Source organism: Sorex araneus, chromosome 11 (assembly GCF_027595985.1).
Source record: "Sorex araneus isolate mSorAra2 chromosome 11, mSorAra2.pri, whole genome shotgun sequence".
NCBI lineage: Eukaryota > Metazoa > Chordata > Mammalia > Eulipotyphla > Soricidae > Sorex > Sorex araneus.
This window is the reverse complement of record NC_073312.1, coordinates 39,000,414-39,017,610: the sequence shown is the minus strand read 5'-3', so window position 1 is coordinate 39,017,610 and position 17,197 is coordinate 39,000,414. Positions and strand designations below refer to the sequence as shown.

Sequence of the window (17,197 nt, the reverse complement as noted above, 5' to 3'; positions counted from 1 at the left end):
TGCACATCTGCCTTCTAGACGCTGAACTTGACAAATCCCAAGACTTTCCGGGATCTTTCAAAGCCCATGGGGGCTCAGACCAAGGAAAGGAAGCTGAAATTTATTCAGAGATTTAAAGAAGTTGAGAAGATTGAAGGTGGGTAGACCCCAGCTTGATACTTTCTTTTCCAGCAATGCTGTTTGTCTGAACTCGGTAGAATGATAGTCCGGAGCTATATAGGTGATCTTCTAGCCTGAAAACTATCATATTAGAATAGAACAATGCTCTAATCCAGTTGTTTGCACCCTGGCTACATGTAAGACTCATGAAGGTTTTAAAAACACTAGAGCTGGACTAGAGAGACAGTACAAGGGTTAGGGTGCATGCCTTGAAGTTATCAACAGCTGTTTGATTCCCAGCACCACATGGCCCCTAGAGCATCACCAGATAAAGCCCTGGGAGGCCCATGAGCACTACCTTAGTGGTCCCGCAGGCTCTGCAGGGGCCTGAGCTGCACTGCATCTGCAGACTCTTGCATTGGCAGGGTTGACCAAGAGTTACCACCACTGGTGGTTGCCCCTAAGCCCCTTAAACACTTCTTGGGAGGCCCCCCCACATAAAAACACAGATTCTCTGTCTCTACTCTAGAAATGCAGAGGTCAGTTATTTGAGTTTACTTACATTGAGGTAAGAACAGGCTTTAGTGTAAATCTGGGACTGAAATCTATGGGCTCAGAGCTCCATACCTAAAGGCAGGCAGTGGCAGAGAGAAGTTACAACCCTTAGAACATTCCATGTGCCAGGTCTACCTGTGTCCTATAGGCAATAATCCATTCTGAAGAGAGAATTTTGAGAGTTTTAACAGCTCTTTTGGATATCAGCCTCTGAAGAACAGGGCCTAATTCTGTATGGTTCTATAAGCTCTTTTTTATGCTTCCTTCACATACAGGTTCCCTCTGCTTTATTTATTGTTTTGCCGTGTTCACATGCTGCCAGTGTTCTTATTGCCTTTCTTTAGCATGATTCACTTCTCAATCCTAATGCCTAGTTTTAAAGGAAAATTTAGGTTGCTTTTTCTTTTATGCTTTAAAATGGTCACCTAAAAATTAGCATCAGGACCATCCATCCATCCATGAGCACTGCCTGAATATCTACCACATAGGTCAACACAGCTGCAGAGTCATCCTGGGCCTGTGCTTACTTTACAGGAGACATGACTGTCCAGTGCCATTACAACACTCACTACTCCTCGGCCATCATTGTCGCCTCCTACCTGGTCCGGATGCCACCCTTTACTCAGGCCTTCTGCTCTCTGCAGGTAAGCTCCTCCTTGCACGTGCACACATGCACACAAGCACACACACACACAAAACACACAAATTTGGCTCACATATTCACACACACAAACCTATGGCTCAAATAGATACACTTTCTCACACACACCTATGACTCACGTATACAAAATCACACTCACCCAACCATGACTCACATGCACACTCACATTCTCACATTCACACAGCCTTGGTTAATTACTCCCTTAAGCTCACACTCCCACAGTTGTGATTCCATAAGCCTTCATCGACAGCTCTCTCTCTCTCTCTCTCTCTCTCTCTCTCTCACACACACACACACACACACACACACACACAACACACATACACATTCATGCACAAATAGGCACATCTCAATGTATTTCCACTGACAGGACTCCCATACACTCTCACTCAAACTCACACTGAGGTCATGGCTTACAGGCCCAGACTGGGTCAGGTGGACAGAGGCTACTGCCAGAAGTCAACTAGTGTCTAACGTGATTCTCACTGGAGGCAACACCAGGATTTTGGTTACACAGCTGAGGCAGGGTTCTCTTCTGCTTTTACACCTATACATATTTTTCCAAAATGTTCTTAAAAATGAAGAAATGAGAGATTTGGAAAAGAGATGAACCTTTGCATAACTAGATTTTACTTCAGAAGGAAAAGAAAATGATCACTCTTGAAATATTCTTCAACATAGTAGGTCAAATATTAGAAAAATAAACACAAAGAAGAGTGAATATTAAAATACCACTTATGATATCAAAATGCAGAACACAATGCTCAGTACAGGAAAAGAATTAAGTGGACAAATAAAATACTTGAATAGTGAGAGGAATACTTAAACTATCTAAATTTTTACTCATAATCTAATAGACCATCTTGCCAATTAGGGTTGCCAGATTTCCCAAATTAAAATAGAGGACAACCAGGTAAGTTTGAATTTCAGACTCAATAACATACTAAAAATACACTTATCTGAAAGTTAAATTTGATGTTTTGCATTCTATGGGTATTTTACTCTTTTCTCTTTTTTAAAATCATTGAGTCACTCTGAGATACAGAGTTACAAAGCTGTTCATGGGCAGGTTTCAGTTTAGCCGTGTCTCTCCTATTTGACCTGGCAGTCCTATGTAAAGTGAAATTAAGCAAGTCTAACCGAGCTCTGAAAGTGCCCATGGCACATGGATTGCTGCGAAATTATTTTATTCTCATTCTCATTCTCAGCCCTGCCCCCTAGTTCCTAAGGTTATCTCAGGCCAGAGTTTAGGAAGAAAACTGGGAACATTGGTGGTGGGAAATGTACTCCAGTGAAGGGATAGGGATGGGTGTTGAAATACTGTATGACTGAAACCCTATCATGAGCAACTTTGTAACTGTGTATATCACCATGATTAAAAAAAGAAAAATTTCCATGCCGACTGGTTCAGCCCTTTTGGAAAACAGTATGGATGATTCTCAAAAAATTAGAAATTGAGCTCCCATTTGACTCAGCAATGCCACTCCAGAGAGGCAAAAAAGTATAGTTGAAATGACATCTGCACTGTATGTTCCTTACTTCACTGTTTACAATAGCCAAAATCTGCTAAAAAACCAGAGTCCCTCTCATTTGTGGAGTATAGAATGACATCACATGAGACTGACACCCAAGGACATTAGATACAAGGGCCAGGAGGATTGCCCCATAGCTGGAAGCCTGCTTCATGAGTGGAGGGGAGAAGGCAGATGGAATAGAGAAGGGATCACTAAGAAAATGATGGCTAGAGGAACCAGTTGCGATGGGAGATGCATGCTGAAAGTAGATAATGGACCAAACATGATGACTTCTCAGTGTCTGTGTTTCAAGCCCAAAAGTAGAGAGAGAGTATGGGAAATATTGTCTGCCATGGATGCAGGGGGAGGTTGGGAAAGGGGGGGTATACCCGGGATATCAGTGGTGGGGAATGTGCACTGGTGGAGGGATGGATGTTTGATCATTGGGAGATTGTAACCCAAACATGAAAGCTTGTAACTTATCTCACGGTGATCCAATAAAATTTAAAAAACAAAAATAAAACAAAACAAAACAAAAAAACACCAGAGTGCCTGAGAACAGATGACTGGTTAAAGAAACTCTGGTACATCTACACTATAGAATACTATGCAGCTGTTAAAAAAGTTGAAGTCATGAAATTTGTATATAAGTGGATCAACATGGAAAATATCATGTTAAGTTAAATGAGTCAGAAAGAGAGGGACAATAGCTCTGCAAGCATATCTCAGGAAGGAAGAAAGGGCCCGCATAAATAACTTGGCTTCACAGCTCAAGACCTTAGAAAAGGGCCAACAAAAGGAGCCCAAACCAGGCAGAAGGAAAGAGATAATAAAACGTAGAGCAGAAATTAACGACATGGAAACCCAAAAGACAATTCGAAAAATCAATGAAACCAAGAGCTTGTTCTTTGAGAAAATAAATAAGATTGATAAACCACTAGCAAGACTCACAAAGAAAGAGAGGGTGGGGGGGGGACATCGCAACAGAAACCAATGAAATCCAAAAGATCATCAGAGACTACTTTGAAAATCTGTATGCTACGAAACAAGAGAACCTAGAAGAAATGGATAAATTCCTGGATTCCTATAATCTCCAAAGGCTGAACCAAGAAGACCTGGAGTTCCTGAATAGTCCTATTAACATCAAGGAAATTGAAACTGTAATCAAAAGTCTTCCCAAAAACAAAAGCTCAGGCCCAGACGGATTCACTATCGAATTCTTCCAAACATTTAAAGGGGACCTATTGCCAGTTCTTCTCAAGCTTTTCCAGGAAATTGAAGAAACAGAAACCCTCCCAAACAGTTTCTATGAGGCTCACATCTCCGTAATACTAAAAGCAAACAAAGACACCACAAAAAAAGAAAATTACAGGCCAATATCCCTGATGAACACAGATGCGAAGATTCTCAACAAAATATTAGCAAACAGAATTCAACAACTCACTAATCATCAGGGAGATGCAGATCAAAACAACCATGAGATATCATCTCACATCACAGAGACTGGCCCACATCCCAAAAAACAAAAACAACCAGTGTTGGCATGGATGCGGGGAGAAAGGGACTCTTCTTGATTGCTGGTGGGAATGCCGACTGGTTCAGCCCTTTTGGAAAACAATATGGACGATTCTCAAAAAATTAGAAATTGAGCTTCCATTTGACCCAGCAATACCACTCCTGGGAATATATCCCGGAGAGGCAAAAAGGTATAGTAGAGATGGCATCTGTATTTCTATGTTCAGTGTAGCACTGTTTACAATAGCCAGAATCTGGAAAAAAACAGAGTGCCCCAAAACAGATGACTGGTTAAAGAAACTCTGGTACATCTACACAATGGAATACTATGTAGTTGTCTGAAAAACATGAAGTCATGAAATTTGCATATAAATGGATCAACATGGAAAGTATCATGTTGAGTGAAATGAGTCAGAAAGAAAGAGACAGACATAGAAATATTGTACTCATATGTGGAATATAATGTAACTGAGAAGTACAAGTTGGCAATGATGCAACTTCTGGCAGATATCTCTCTGGACTTAGTCACTAAAATACTAAAATACAGAAACCCAAAACCGTGAGGCCACTAAGTGTGGTCACTCGAACTCATACCTCTTCATTCTCAGCAATGGAAAACAAATTATCTAATGCTTCATTTTCAGCAGGTCCGACTTTAGGGGAGAGACTCTCCAAACAATAATAGTGAGTTTTGTTGAAATATTGAATGCAATCAAAGTGAAAGTAAAGTGAAATTTATTAGTTACACAGGCGGGGGGGCTAAGGGTGGGGGTTAGGGGTGTGGGGAGCTCGGGGTGTGGGGTGCGGGGTGGAGTTATACTGTGATTCTTGGTGGTGGAATATGTGCACTGGTGAAGGGATGGGTGTTCGAGCATTGTATAACTGAGACTTAAACCTAAAAACTTTGTAACTTTCCACATGGTGACTCAATAAAAAAATTTTTTTTAAAAAAGAGAGGGACAGGCATAGAAAGATTGCATTCATCTGTGGAATATAAAGTAACAGAACGGGAAGCTAACACCCAAGAGTAGTAAGGACCAGGAGGTCTGCTCCACGGCTTGGAAACCAGCCTCACATGCTGGAGAAAAAGGCAGCTCAGATAGAGAAGGGAACACCAAGTAAAGGATGTTGGGAGGACCCATTCTGATTGAACTATTCATGCCAAAAGTAGACTATTGACTGAACATGATAGCTGCTCAATGCCTCTATTGCAAACTACAACACCCAAAGAGAGGGAGCAAAAGGGAATTCCCTGCCACAGAGGCAGGGTGGGGTGGCGGGTACAGGGTGGGGGTGGTGGGAGGGATGTTGAGACTATTGGTGGTGGAAAATGGGCACTGGTGGAGAGATGGGTTCTCGATCATTGTATGACTGAAACGCAAGCATGAAAGTCTGTAAGCCTGTAACTGTACCTCACAGTGATTCACTAATAAAAAACATTCCAGGGGCCGGAGCGATAGCACAGCGGGTAGGGCGTTTGCCTTGCACGCGGCCGACCTGGGTTTGATCCCCGGCATCCCATATGGTCCCCCAAGCACCGCCAGGAGTAATTCCTGAGTGCAAAGCCAGGAGTAACCCCTGAGCATCGCTGGGTGTGACCCAAAAAGCAAAAAAAAAAAAATCCAGAGCTGAGGGCCTAACTTGATATAGATTTAGCAGGTCTTAGGGAGAGGAAGAAGCATGAGGTAGGTAACAGATGACTGAACATGCATGGACTTGTGACAGCTCTGCTTCATCATGAATGTCCCAGGAGTTGTGTGTTTGGATCTGATCTCACCAGTAAGGTCAGGATACAGCCATTCAGATGACCATGACTCTCTGGGACCAACAGCTCCCTGAGTCAGCACTAAATTCAACTCCTAAATCCTGGACAGGAGCAATTGATGAGCAAGATCAAGGTGCTCTCTCCACTAAGAAGTAAAAATCCTCCTGTCTTCTGTTTCTTGGCAAACCTTCTCCCTCCTTGACAGCTTGGATAGTCTAGACATTGTATAACACCCCTCTCCCTGGAAATTCACTCAAAAATAATAAGTGTGTTTCCCTTGGGTCTATCTCAGGCATCTAGCATTTTAAGTAAGTTTGGTTTGGAGAACAAATGGTCCCAGAGCTATACCCCATGCCAGGAATCCCATCCAGATGTTGCTCATTAATCCACAAGAAATGATGATCTTTGTTGATGATGATGGTGATGCATTCCATTACAGATTTCCATCCAGGGAATTTTGAAGGTTTTAAAAGTTTCCCTTGATTCTTCACTAGAATGCATTAAAGCTGCATCTCTACCTGTTGCTGAGAGTTTCTCTGAAGAGGAATAGATTAAAATAGAAACAAGCCGGGCCAGAACAATAGAACAGCAGGTAGTTTACTCGTCTTGCACATGACAGACACAGGTTTGATCCTTGGCATCCTATATGCTTCCCCAAGCACAACCAGGAGTCAATCCTGAGCACAAAGCCAGAAGTAACCCCTGAGGCAAACTCTTCCCTTCATCCCACCTGCCTCCAGAACTCTGATGTTACCACCAGGTGGTGACAAGAGAGGCTGTCTTGAAACCTCCATGACCAGAATCTTCCAGTTAGAGTGGAGTCAGGAGTGGGGAGGAGGGAAAGAGGGAGTCAGTGCAGGATCTGGGCAATTAGGCCTTCCCATGTCCAGAGAGCAGGTTTTTAGGGCCAGAGAAGACCCCACCAAGAAAGTGTGTGGTTGGCATTCTGCATTCAGCCATCTTGCCTTTTGCTTGAAAGTATTAATCAGATGGGGAAGATATTTGGGGCTAGGGCAGGCTTGACTAATGTTGTTCACTCTGTTCTACTTCACTTTGAACTGAACCTATTCTGTCCTGGGACTCAATTTCCTTATTGGTAAAATCCAGGAGGCGGGTAATATGATCATCCCTAAATGTTCTTTCCTAACACTATCAGCCTCTAATACTCTTTTAGCACCTACTGTGTGCCTGGATGGTGCTAAATGCCTTTGATGTAGTTTGGAGGTGGATGAACATCCTAGAGGTGCTTAGTACTTCTGACTGTGCTAAGGAATCATTCCTGTCCCTTCTTAGGGGGACTACTTGTGATGCCATGGATTAAATTGGAGTCTACTGCATGCAAAGCAAATGCTTTGACCTTTGTACTATGTCTTTGACCTTTGACATATTTAAAATAAAATGGAAACTTATTTGATTGAGGCAAAATATGTTTAACATAAAGTTAAACCTTACCATCTTCTTAAGTTCAAGCTCTAGACTCTTGAATAGTCCCCATTCTTTATTCCTCCATTCCAGGCAACTACCGTTCTCCTCTCCTTATCTCTGTAAGGGAGTTGACTTCTCCAGGAATCCCCTATAAGGGGACTCTGTATTTGTCCACTCAAGACTGGGTTATTTAACTCAATATTATGTCCTCCAGGTCTCCCATGATGCATATGAGAATAGCCTGCTTTTATTCTTTTTTTATTTTTATTTTTTTGGTTTCAGACCCATACTTGGTGGTGCTCAGGTCTTACTCCTGGCTCTGTGCTCAGGGATATCCTCGGTACTATCCCTCTGCTCCCTAGCCTGCTTCCTTCCTTCCTTCCTTCCTTCCTTCCTTCCTTCCTTCCTTCCTTCCTTCCTTCCTTCCTTCCTTCCTTCCTTCCTTCCTTCCTTCCTTCTTTCCCTCTTTTTCTTTCTTTTTTTACTTTTTTGAATGGACTTTATTAAATAAGCTCAGATAAAAAAGCTTAATTCATTCAAGTACTTGGTACATTTTTTCCCCATTTAATTTTTTTTTATTGAACCATCATGAGATACAAAGATTCCATGACTGAGCTTTAGTCATACAATGACTGAACACCCATCTCTCTACCAGTGTATGTTTTCCACCAACAATATCCCAAGTATCCCTCCTGCCACCCCTACCCCAATCCACCCCACCCCCTGGAGACCAGAGAAATGAGAAACTGCAGGTTTCCAGGGCCAAATGGACAGAAAAGATTCCACCTACAAAAGTGGAGTGGCAAACATTTTCCTTCTTATTCTTTCTCTACTTTTGGACATGATGATTTGCAATACAGATACTGAGAGGCCATCATGTTTGGTCCTTTATCTACTTTCAGCACACATCTCTCATCGCAAGAGATCCCTCCAACCATCATTGACTTAGTGATCCCTTCTCTAGCTGAATAGTATTTTATCTACCACCTTTCGTTGATCCATCTGTCCTGTGACAGATGCTGCATTGCTTTCTCCCGTATTTTCCATAAACATTACCAGAGTGAACATGACTGTGACTTACCTGGACTTTCATCTCTCCGAACTCTCCCATAACTGGGAATGAATGCTACGTTGAGTCTCACTTTCCTGAATTTCTCAGAGTGCACATCACTTGCCCGAGGATAAAGATGGATCCCAGCCTAGGCACGTGGAGTCTAAACCCCTTGCTGGAAGTGAGGTGGGTTGGATTGAGGCTGACAAGGGAACAGATGATCCAAGAGAGATCACATTCCATTTTCTAGGTTCCATTTTCAATGACACAGCCCTGTGTGACATCACGTATGTGATCTTTTTCATGTAGGAAGATGTGCAGGCTGCAATGTCAGTGTACATGCAGTATGCAGGCTGCTGTGTGCAGGCATGGCCCATGAGGACACCTGGTTTTGCAGTCTGTACACAAGTATCTTTGGGGCAGAAAGCACCATGTCTGCAGGAGGCAGCTGCTGCATTCTAATGTGCTCCTGAGTGAAATGGGCTTAGTGCTTTTCAGGTACTTTCATGTCTCGTGGAAGTGTGCAGAGTTGAGGAGTTGGCTCTTATGTGCAGAGGGCATTGGTACGTGGCATTGGGTGAAAATCTGATGTATCTCTTGCCATTACATCCTCATCTGATTGTTCTGGTCCCAGTGCCTTCATTGTTGCACCCTTCATTTCTTTTCCCAGCAAACCAATTTCCTCCCAAATGTGTTATGACAACTATAATTTTCCACCATTCTGAAGACAGGATGTCTCTGTGTAGTGCAATGAGAATGGGTCATATATGCAAACATAAGTGAAGATGCATGTGAGTGCCCAGCAGGGCTGTGCTCAGTTATCCACATTCTCAGGCAGGATTCAGACTACTGTCTGCAGATCTGGGGCTTCTCACTCGAGATGTGAGAATTCATGGGAATCTCGCCTGCCTGGAGTTACTGCTCACAAGCCTTCATGCATCTGAGCAGCTGGGGGGGTGGAGGCTGGGGCTGCAGTACTTGGGTGGAGTGGAGTGGGTGGGACACTATCCTGAGATCAGACACAACCTAGGGCAGTGCAGAGCAAGGCAGTCAAGCCCCTGTGAGATCACAGTGGCAGTGCTGCCACCACAGCATTCATGGCGGCATTTAATAAGAAACTGAAATAAAGTGCTGTGTTAATTAAGTCACAGCCCGTGTGAAGTCAGCTGTTACCAGCAGCAGGGAAGGGTTTTCTGAACCACCTGAGGCGTGCTGGCTGGTTTTTGTATACGACATATGCTAACTGCAGAGAGAACTGAGAACAGTAGCTAGAGCTGTGTCCTGCACGAGTCAGTCATCAGGGAGCCCAGAGCCGGTAGCAGGAGGAGGGAAGGGAAGGCAGAACTCCTTTGTCCACATTCACACAGACACCAACCCATTTGATTATCCCTTGGCATAAGATTGGTCCATCTGAGATGTGGCCTGGTCTTCTGGGCTGCACGTAGGTGCTTCGGTCCCATTTGCTCTCCTGTCAGGCAAAGGCAGTGCAGCAGGAAGGAGATCAGAAGATAGTGATAATCAGGTAGTCTAGAAGGTAGGTTTGGAAAGGCCAAACTGATAGAACAAAGTTCCTTTGCAGCTTTCAATGTTGTGTTGAAAATCGAGATGTAAACTATTATTATGCCGAGTCAATGAGAAATGTTAGGAAGCATGCATACAATAGAGGCAGGCAGCACCGGGACACTGGGTTTCCAGAACTTTGTGATTGGTAACATTGAATAACTGGCCCTCAGCTCCTCCTCCTCTAAAGTAATGCTTGACTCAGTGGGTGGCACGGAGGAGTGAGACACAGCCCCAGTGCTGTTTGGCTGTTCTTCAGTGCCCCGTTAATAGTCACTTCGAGTCCCATAAAAGCAGGCAGCACATTTTTTCAAGGTGCTCTTGTGGATTTTATTTGTTGAGTTACTGGCCACATTCTAATGGCTGCTCCAGGGTCAGCCTGTTCTCACTCAAGAGTGAGACAGACAAGCAGCCCACTGGCTCCGGGCATCTCATGTCAATGCCCTACAGACAGCCTTCCTTACTGAGTGGAGTGTTTAAGCTCAGGCACTTGCTCCCCCCCTTTTTTTTTGTTCCCCCAGCCTTGAAACTGTCGGCATGTCTTCACCATGACGCCTACTATTCCCACCAGTCCCTGTCCCAGGCTCCAACCTGCCATTTCCATTGCCTTCCCTTCACCTTTTACTTCGAATTCCTCCTAAATCCATTTTCTATTTTTATCCCCTTGGTTAGCTTCCCCAGGGTGATAGAGATTGAGTCCAAGCCTAGAATTGCTACCCACTTCTAGGCTCCTCAGCACTCTCCCTGTGTCCCTGACACAAGAGGAAGTACATGGCACATGCAGTCACACACATTTTCACTAACAGGCACATGTACACTCACAACCTCACACACACATACGTTTTCCCACCTACAGCCATCATCCAAGGTTTAGGGGCATGAGAGGGAGGCTAAAGAGATTATGGAGTTTGTGCCAGTTCAGTTGAGACTATAAGTGAATAAGAGAAAAAATTCCATTCTAGGCAGCTTGTCTCCAAAGCACTGTATTTTCTGTTCTCTCCCCACTCTGTGTTTGATGGGGGGGGGGGGGGAACAGCAGCTTAGAACAATCAAGGTATCAACAGGGTCCTAGAAGCCAACAAGGCTTGGAAATCCCACTGGTTATTCTCAGACAGTTGTGACTGAGGTTCAAAGTAAGGGCCCTAGAATGCCATGTTGTTTGGGCCCTGTGTACTGGGGATTACCTAGGGCCACATCAGTGGGACTGGGACACTCCACATTACACTTAAAGGTGCCTAGGAGACTTCTGGAATGTACCTAATGATGCTTACTTAGGGGGAACATGGAGTGTCAGTGATCAAACCCAGGTTGGGTTCATGTTAAGCATAAACTTCCACTGCTATACTATCTCCTGACCCCATAACCCTAGTTTTTGAAGTTTCTTTTATTTTTTTGCATCACACCCAGCGATGCACAGGGGTTACTCCTGGCTCATGGCTCATGCACTCAGGAATTACTCTTGGCGGTGCTTGGAGGACCATATGGGATGCTGGGAATTGTACCCGGGTCAGCCGCGTGCAAGGGAAACACCCTACCCACTATGCTAACACTCCAGCCCCCAAATTTTTGAAGTTTCTTAACCAAGGACTCCTCTCTATTTTTAACTCTTGTCAACATCAGCAGAAATGCATGCCAGTCACTTCCCCATTATTTAGTTTTTTAATTTTGATTCCTCTCTTTGCAAAGCAGAACACCCCCAAAAGCATTTTCACTAAATTAGGGCTCTATAGTTTCCGAGCCTTTAGTCATTCAAGATATGTGTTTTGTCTGGATAGAAAGTGCAGAAAATCTAATCTCTGATCTCAGTATATCTTCAAACCTCTACAATAATTTCTTCCTAACAATAATTCTTAACAACTCCCTTTATTTCTGACTTTAAGGTCACCTGGGAGGAATGCTCTCAGTAAGAGGTGGTTCCTTAGTTCATAACCTCACTATTCTATTTTTCTGGTCTGTCTGGATATATGGAGGGTTCATTAGTCTTGATATTCAAGATTCTCTGTAGAATAGAATGAGGGAAGAAGCTGATTTAGCAAATATCTTTGACCACCTTGATTTCCCCTTCGATCTAGAAGTTAATTTCCTGATTGTTTTGTCTTGGACTTTGTTGTGAGGTGCTCTGGAAAACCTTCAGTTTGCCCTCTTGGCCTCTTTCATGTCTCTTTCTTCCATCTTCTCCTCCCTCTTTTGTCTTCCTTTCCTGGAAATCAAGTTCAAACTGCTGGCAGCTACCAGAGTTTATGTCAACCCTCAGACTTACAATGCATGGAACAGCCGCTCCACTTTTTCTTCTGGGGGATTCGGCTTTTCTTTTGTATTGCAGAAGTGAGAAAACCCATTAATTTTGAAACAAATGTATGCAAATACATTTATTAATATAGAAAATAGGAAAATCAGTTATTGCTTCCTTTATAAATAATACAGGCTTAAGTTTTAAAGATATTACTTTTGCTAAAATGCATTAGACAGCTGTGAAAAAAATAACATTTTTCTTTGTGGTAATATCTTTAACCAGATTTGTCGCACTAACAATATTTCCTATGTATATATTATTTTTATTTAATACAGGTAATCTTTTTATTACCAAATCATATTGTTTCTCAGGAGATTACCATCAGCACTCATAAAAACTGCAGAAGGAAACCGGGGTGAGGAGGAGACATCAATCTCCTGCAGAGGCAAGGCTCCAGCTGCAGATTAAATACGCAAAAGCTCTTAATACATTTCAATGAGTGACTTGTTAGGTGCAGATTTATTTAAAAACACTCCCACCTCTGTTTTTTTTTTTTCTATTTGAATCTGATGGTGGACTTCAATCCTCTAATTTCAACCAAGGTCAAGATCACCTTGGAGGCAAGATCACCTTTTTTTTTTTTGAATAATATGTTTGTTTGTTTTTTTCATTTTAAATTGCCTCGATTTTTTAAAAATTTTATTAGTGAATCACCATGAGACAAAGTAACAGACTTATAGGTTTTCATGCTTATGTTTCACTCATACAATGATCGAGTACCCATCCCTCCACCAGTGCCCATTTTCTACCACTAATGGTCCCAGCATCCCTCCCACCACCCCCACCCTGTCCCCTTCACCCCACCGCCTGCCTCTGTGGCAGGGCATTCCCTTTTGCTCTCTCTCTCTCTTTTTGGGTGTTGTGGTTTGCTACAGAGTTATTAAGTAGGCATCATGTTCGGTATATAGTCTATTTTCAGCCTGTATCTCCCATCCCTAGTGGGCCCGCCTAGCACCCTTTGCTTGGTGATCCCTTCTCTATCAGAGTTGCTTCTTCACCTAGCATGTGAGGTCAGCTTCCAAGCTGTGGAGTACTCCTCCTGGTACTTATCTCTACTATACTTGGGTGTTAGTCTCCCATTCTGTTACTTTATATTTCACAAATGAGTGCAATCTTTCTATGTCTGTCCCTCTCTTTCTGACTCATTTCACTTAACATGATACTTGAGGAAAGATCACCTTTGATCTCGCATGTTTGAGAATAAATCCAGCAGTAACTGGGTCTCTTGGAGTCCCTATCCCTATGTCCCCCTGGATTTAACTAGATCCTCAAAGTTTTACTCAGAAAATTGATCCACCCCCACAAGATGCCCAAGTCTGCCTTGTCATATAGATTTGTAAGAAGTCTTTCCTCCCCAGGAAGCTTGGCCTACATCTTTCTTGGCCTACACCTCAATTCCAGGCCCAGGGATTTCCCAAGCTCACTGGCATCAGGCCAAAAGCATGCCCACTGGAGTTGCTCCCATGGGTCTAGCCTCAGCTCCACCATGTATTGTGTGGAAAACAAGTAAGCGTTTAAGAGCATCCATTTTCTGGTCTTCAAAATACAGATCCCAGATCCTTCACTCCTTCCTAATGCACCTCAGTGAAGATTGAGAGCCTATTTCTGTGAATTAAGCACCTAACACAGAAGCACCTTGCCAAGAAAAAGCCTTCTCCTTCCTTTCCACTGCAACTGCTGCCCCTCCCCAAGTTTCTTAGGTAGATGCTAGTGGGAAACCTCAGTCCCTAAATGGTGAAGCGAGTAGAAGAGGGAACTGATTTTGAATGTGTTGCCTTCATTCCCACGGCTCCATATGCCCTCTGAAAAAGTTAGCAGGAGAAGACACTTGGATATAGCTTCACCTTGCTTGGAACAAGTGAACTGTGGAATCCCAGAAAGAAGGATGTCCCTGGGTATACTTGAATTTAAGTAGATGTAAATCTGGCAGAGTCTCTTGCCCCCATGCCTGACTGTCTTCACTGGGGCCCTTCAAAACAGGGCAGGTTGAGTTTCCTTTCCTGCCCCGAGCAGAGCCCCGGCAGCCGAAGACCTCCAGAACTCAGCCACAGCCATGCTCAAGACCCCTCTCCACACGTTTGGATGAGCCTCACACATGAAGGAACTGGCAGAGGAACCCAGGTGTGCGAAACCCGAGGCTGAGATCTCCAAGCCTGCTTGGATCGGGACTGGGCCTCCTGCACCCTGATTCCCCATTTTCCAGTAGCTTTGCAGCCACACCCACAAACTTCACTGTGTAATCCCATCAAAAGCTAAGGTCCAAAGACTATCAAACAACGCTCTTATAGCCTATTTCTCCCTCTCAGAGAACCTGGCAAGGTACTGAGAGCATCCTGCCCGCACAGCAGAGTCTGGCAAGCTCTCCGTGGTGCATTTGATATGCCAAATACAGTAACAATGATGGGTCTCATTCCCCTTCCCCTGAGAGACCCTCCAATGCTGCACCGCTGGGAAGAACAAGTGAAGAGAGGCTGCTAAAATCTCAGATCTAGGATGAATGAAGATGTTACTGGCGCCCTCTTGAGAAAATCGATGATCACTGGGATGAGAGTGATACAGTGAAATCCTGGATTTGCATTTATCCTATTGTAATCTCTCTGCCTTCTCTAACCCCAAGACCACTCGATGAATGTGAGAAGAAGGGAAACCCAGAATAGGAAAGAATTTTTCTTAATTCTTACTTGGACTAGAGCAATAGCACAGTGGGTAGGGCATTTGCCTTGCACACAGTCAACCCGGGTTCAATTCCTCTGTCCCTCTCAGAGCCTGACAAGCTACCGAGAGTATCCCACCCACACGGCAGAACCTGGCAAGCTACCTGTGACATATTCAATATGCCAGAAACAGTAACAACAAGTCTTACAATGGAGACATTACTGGTGCCTGCTTGAGCAAATCGATGAGCAACGGGAGGACAGTGCAGTGCAGTGCAGTGCTTACTTGGTGTAATACCAACTGCCATGCTTGAAATTTTATCAAGTCACCTGTAGACATGGGCCTAGAACTGAGACTAGGCTTGCTGGACACTATCAAGTCTCTCTGTGTACAAACTTCCTGTCCTTTGCAGGCTGGTGCAGCCCGAGCTTTCCCTCCTCAGACATGTTGTCTTCAATCCAGGCTGCGATATTAGATGTCACTGGGGCTGTTACCTTATTCTCCTCTCTTCTACCTCTTTTTCTGGCTAAGACTGTGTCTTCTGCTCAGAACGCCCTGTCATTCATTTTTTCCATATCCAGGCTCCCAGACTTACCAGAGGCTTTCTTTCCCTGGCCCTCCAGAAGACTGTCTGATCCCATTCTTTGTCATAGAGCTGGTTCTTGGTACCGTGGTTCTTGGTGCCTGATTCAGAGCTCATCCTGAGAAAATGCAGAAAATGGTCAAAACATTTTTCTTTTTAAAATTTTTTTATCTTTTAATTTTTTTAAATTAACTTATTTATTTTTAATTAGTGAATCACCGTGAGGGTACAGTTACAGATTTATACATTTTCATGCTCATGTTTCCCTCATACAAAGTTCTAGAACCCATCCCTTCACCAGTGCCCATTCTCCACCACCAGTAAACCCAGCATCCCTCCCACCCTCCCCAATCCCATCTCCCCTCACCCCACCCTGCCACTGTGGCAGGGTATTCCCTTTTGTTCTCTCTCTCTAATTAGGTGTTGTGGTTTGCAATAAAGGTGTTGAGTTGCCATTGTGTTCAGTCTCTAGTCTACATTCGGCACGCATCACCCTTCCCCCGCATGGCCTCCAACCACATTTTACTTGGTGTTCCCTGCTCTGAGTTGCCCTCTCCCCAGAATGTGAGGCCAGCCTCCAAGCCATGGAGTCAACCTCCTGGTACTTATTTCTACTATTCTTGGGTGTTAGTCTCCTACTCTGTTATTCTATATTCCACAGATGAGTGCAATCTTTCTATGTCTGTCTCTCTCTTTCTGACTCATTTCACTTAGCATGATACTTTCCATGCTGATCCACTTATATGCAAAGTTCATGACCTCATTTTTTCTAATAGCTGCATAGTATTCCATTGTATAGATGTACCAAAGTTTCTTCAACCAGTCATCTGTTCTAGGGCACTCGGGTTTTTTCCAAATTCTGGCTATTGTAAACAGTGCTGCGATGAGCATATAAGTGCAGATGTCATTTCGACTATACTTTTTTGCTTCTCTGGGATATATTCCCAGCAGTGGTATTGCTGGGTCAAATGGGAGTTCAACCTCTAGTTTTTTGAGAATCGTCCATATTGTTTTCCAGAAGGGCTGAACCAGTCGGCATTCCCACCAGCAGTGTAGAAGGGTCCCTTTCTCCCCACATCCTCTCCAACAGTGGTTGCTTTTGTTCTTTTGGATGTGTGCTAGTCTCTGTGGTGTGAAGTGGTATCTCATGGTTGTTTTGATCTGCATCTCCCTGATGATTAGTGACGTAGAGCACTTTTTCATGTGCCTTTTTGGCCATTTGTATCTCTTCTTTGGGAAAGTTTCTGTTCATTTCTTCGCCCCATTTTCTGATGGGGTTGGATGTTTTCTCCTTGTAGAGTTCAACCAGTGCCTTATATACCATTGATATCAACCCTTTATCTGATGGGTATTGTATAAATATCCTTTCCCATTCTGTAGATTGTATTCTGATCATTGTATCTTTTGCAGTGCAGAAGTTTTTTAGTTTAATGTAGTCCCATTTGTTTATCTCTGTTTTCACTTGGTTGGCCAGTTGCATGTCATCTTTGAAGATACCTTTATCTTCAATATCGTGGAGGG

The 17,197-nt window shown here is 43.7% G+C and overlaps 1 protein-coding gene across 1 annotated transcript in view; it reads left to right on the top strand.

Moving 5' to 3' along the window:
* WDFY4 (WDFY family member 4) overlaps window positions 1-17,197 on the top strand; it is a 248,928-nt gene that overhangs the window by 207,997 nt on the left and 23,734 nt on the right. Inside the window, exons 49-50 of the mRNA XM_004607397.2 lie at window positions 19-136; window positions 1,189-1,298. Coding sequence (XP_004607454.2) covers window positions 19-136; window positions 1,189-1,298 — 228 coding nt within the window. The remainder of the gene's footprint in view (window positions 1-18; window positions 137-1,188; window positions 1,299-17,197) is intronic.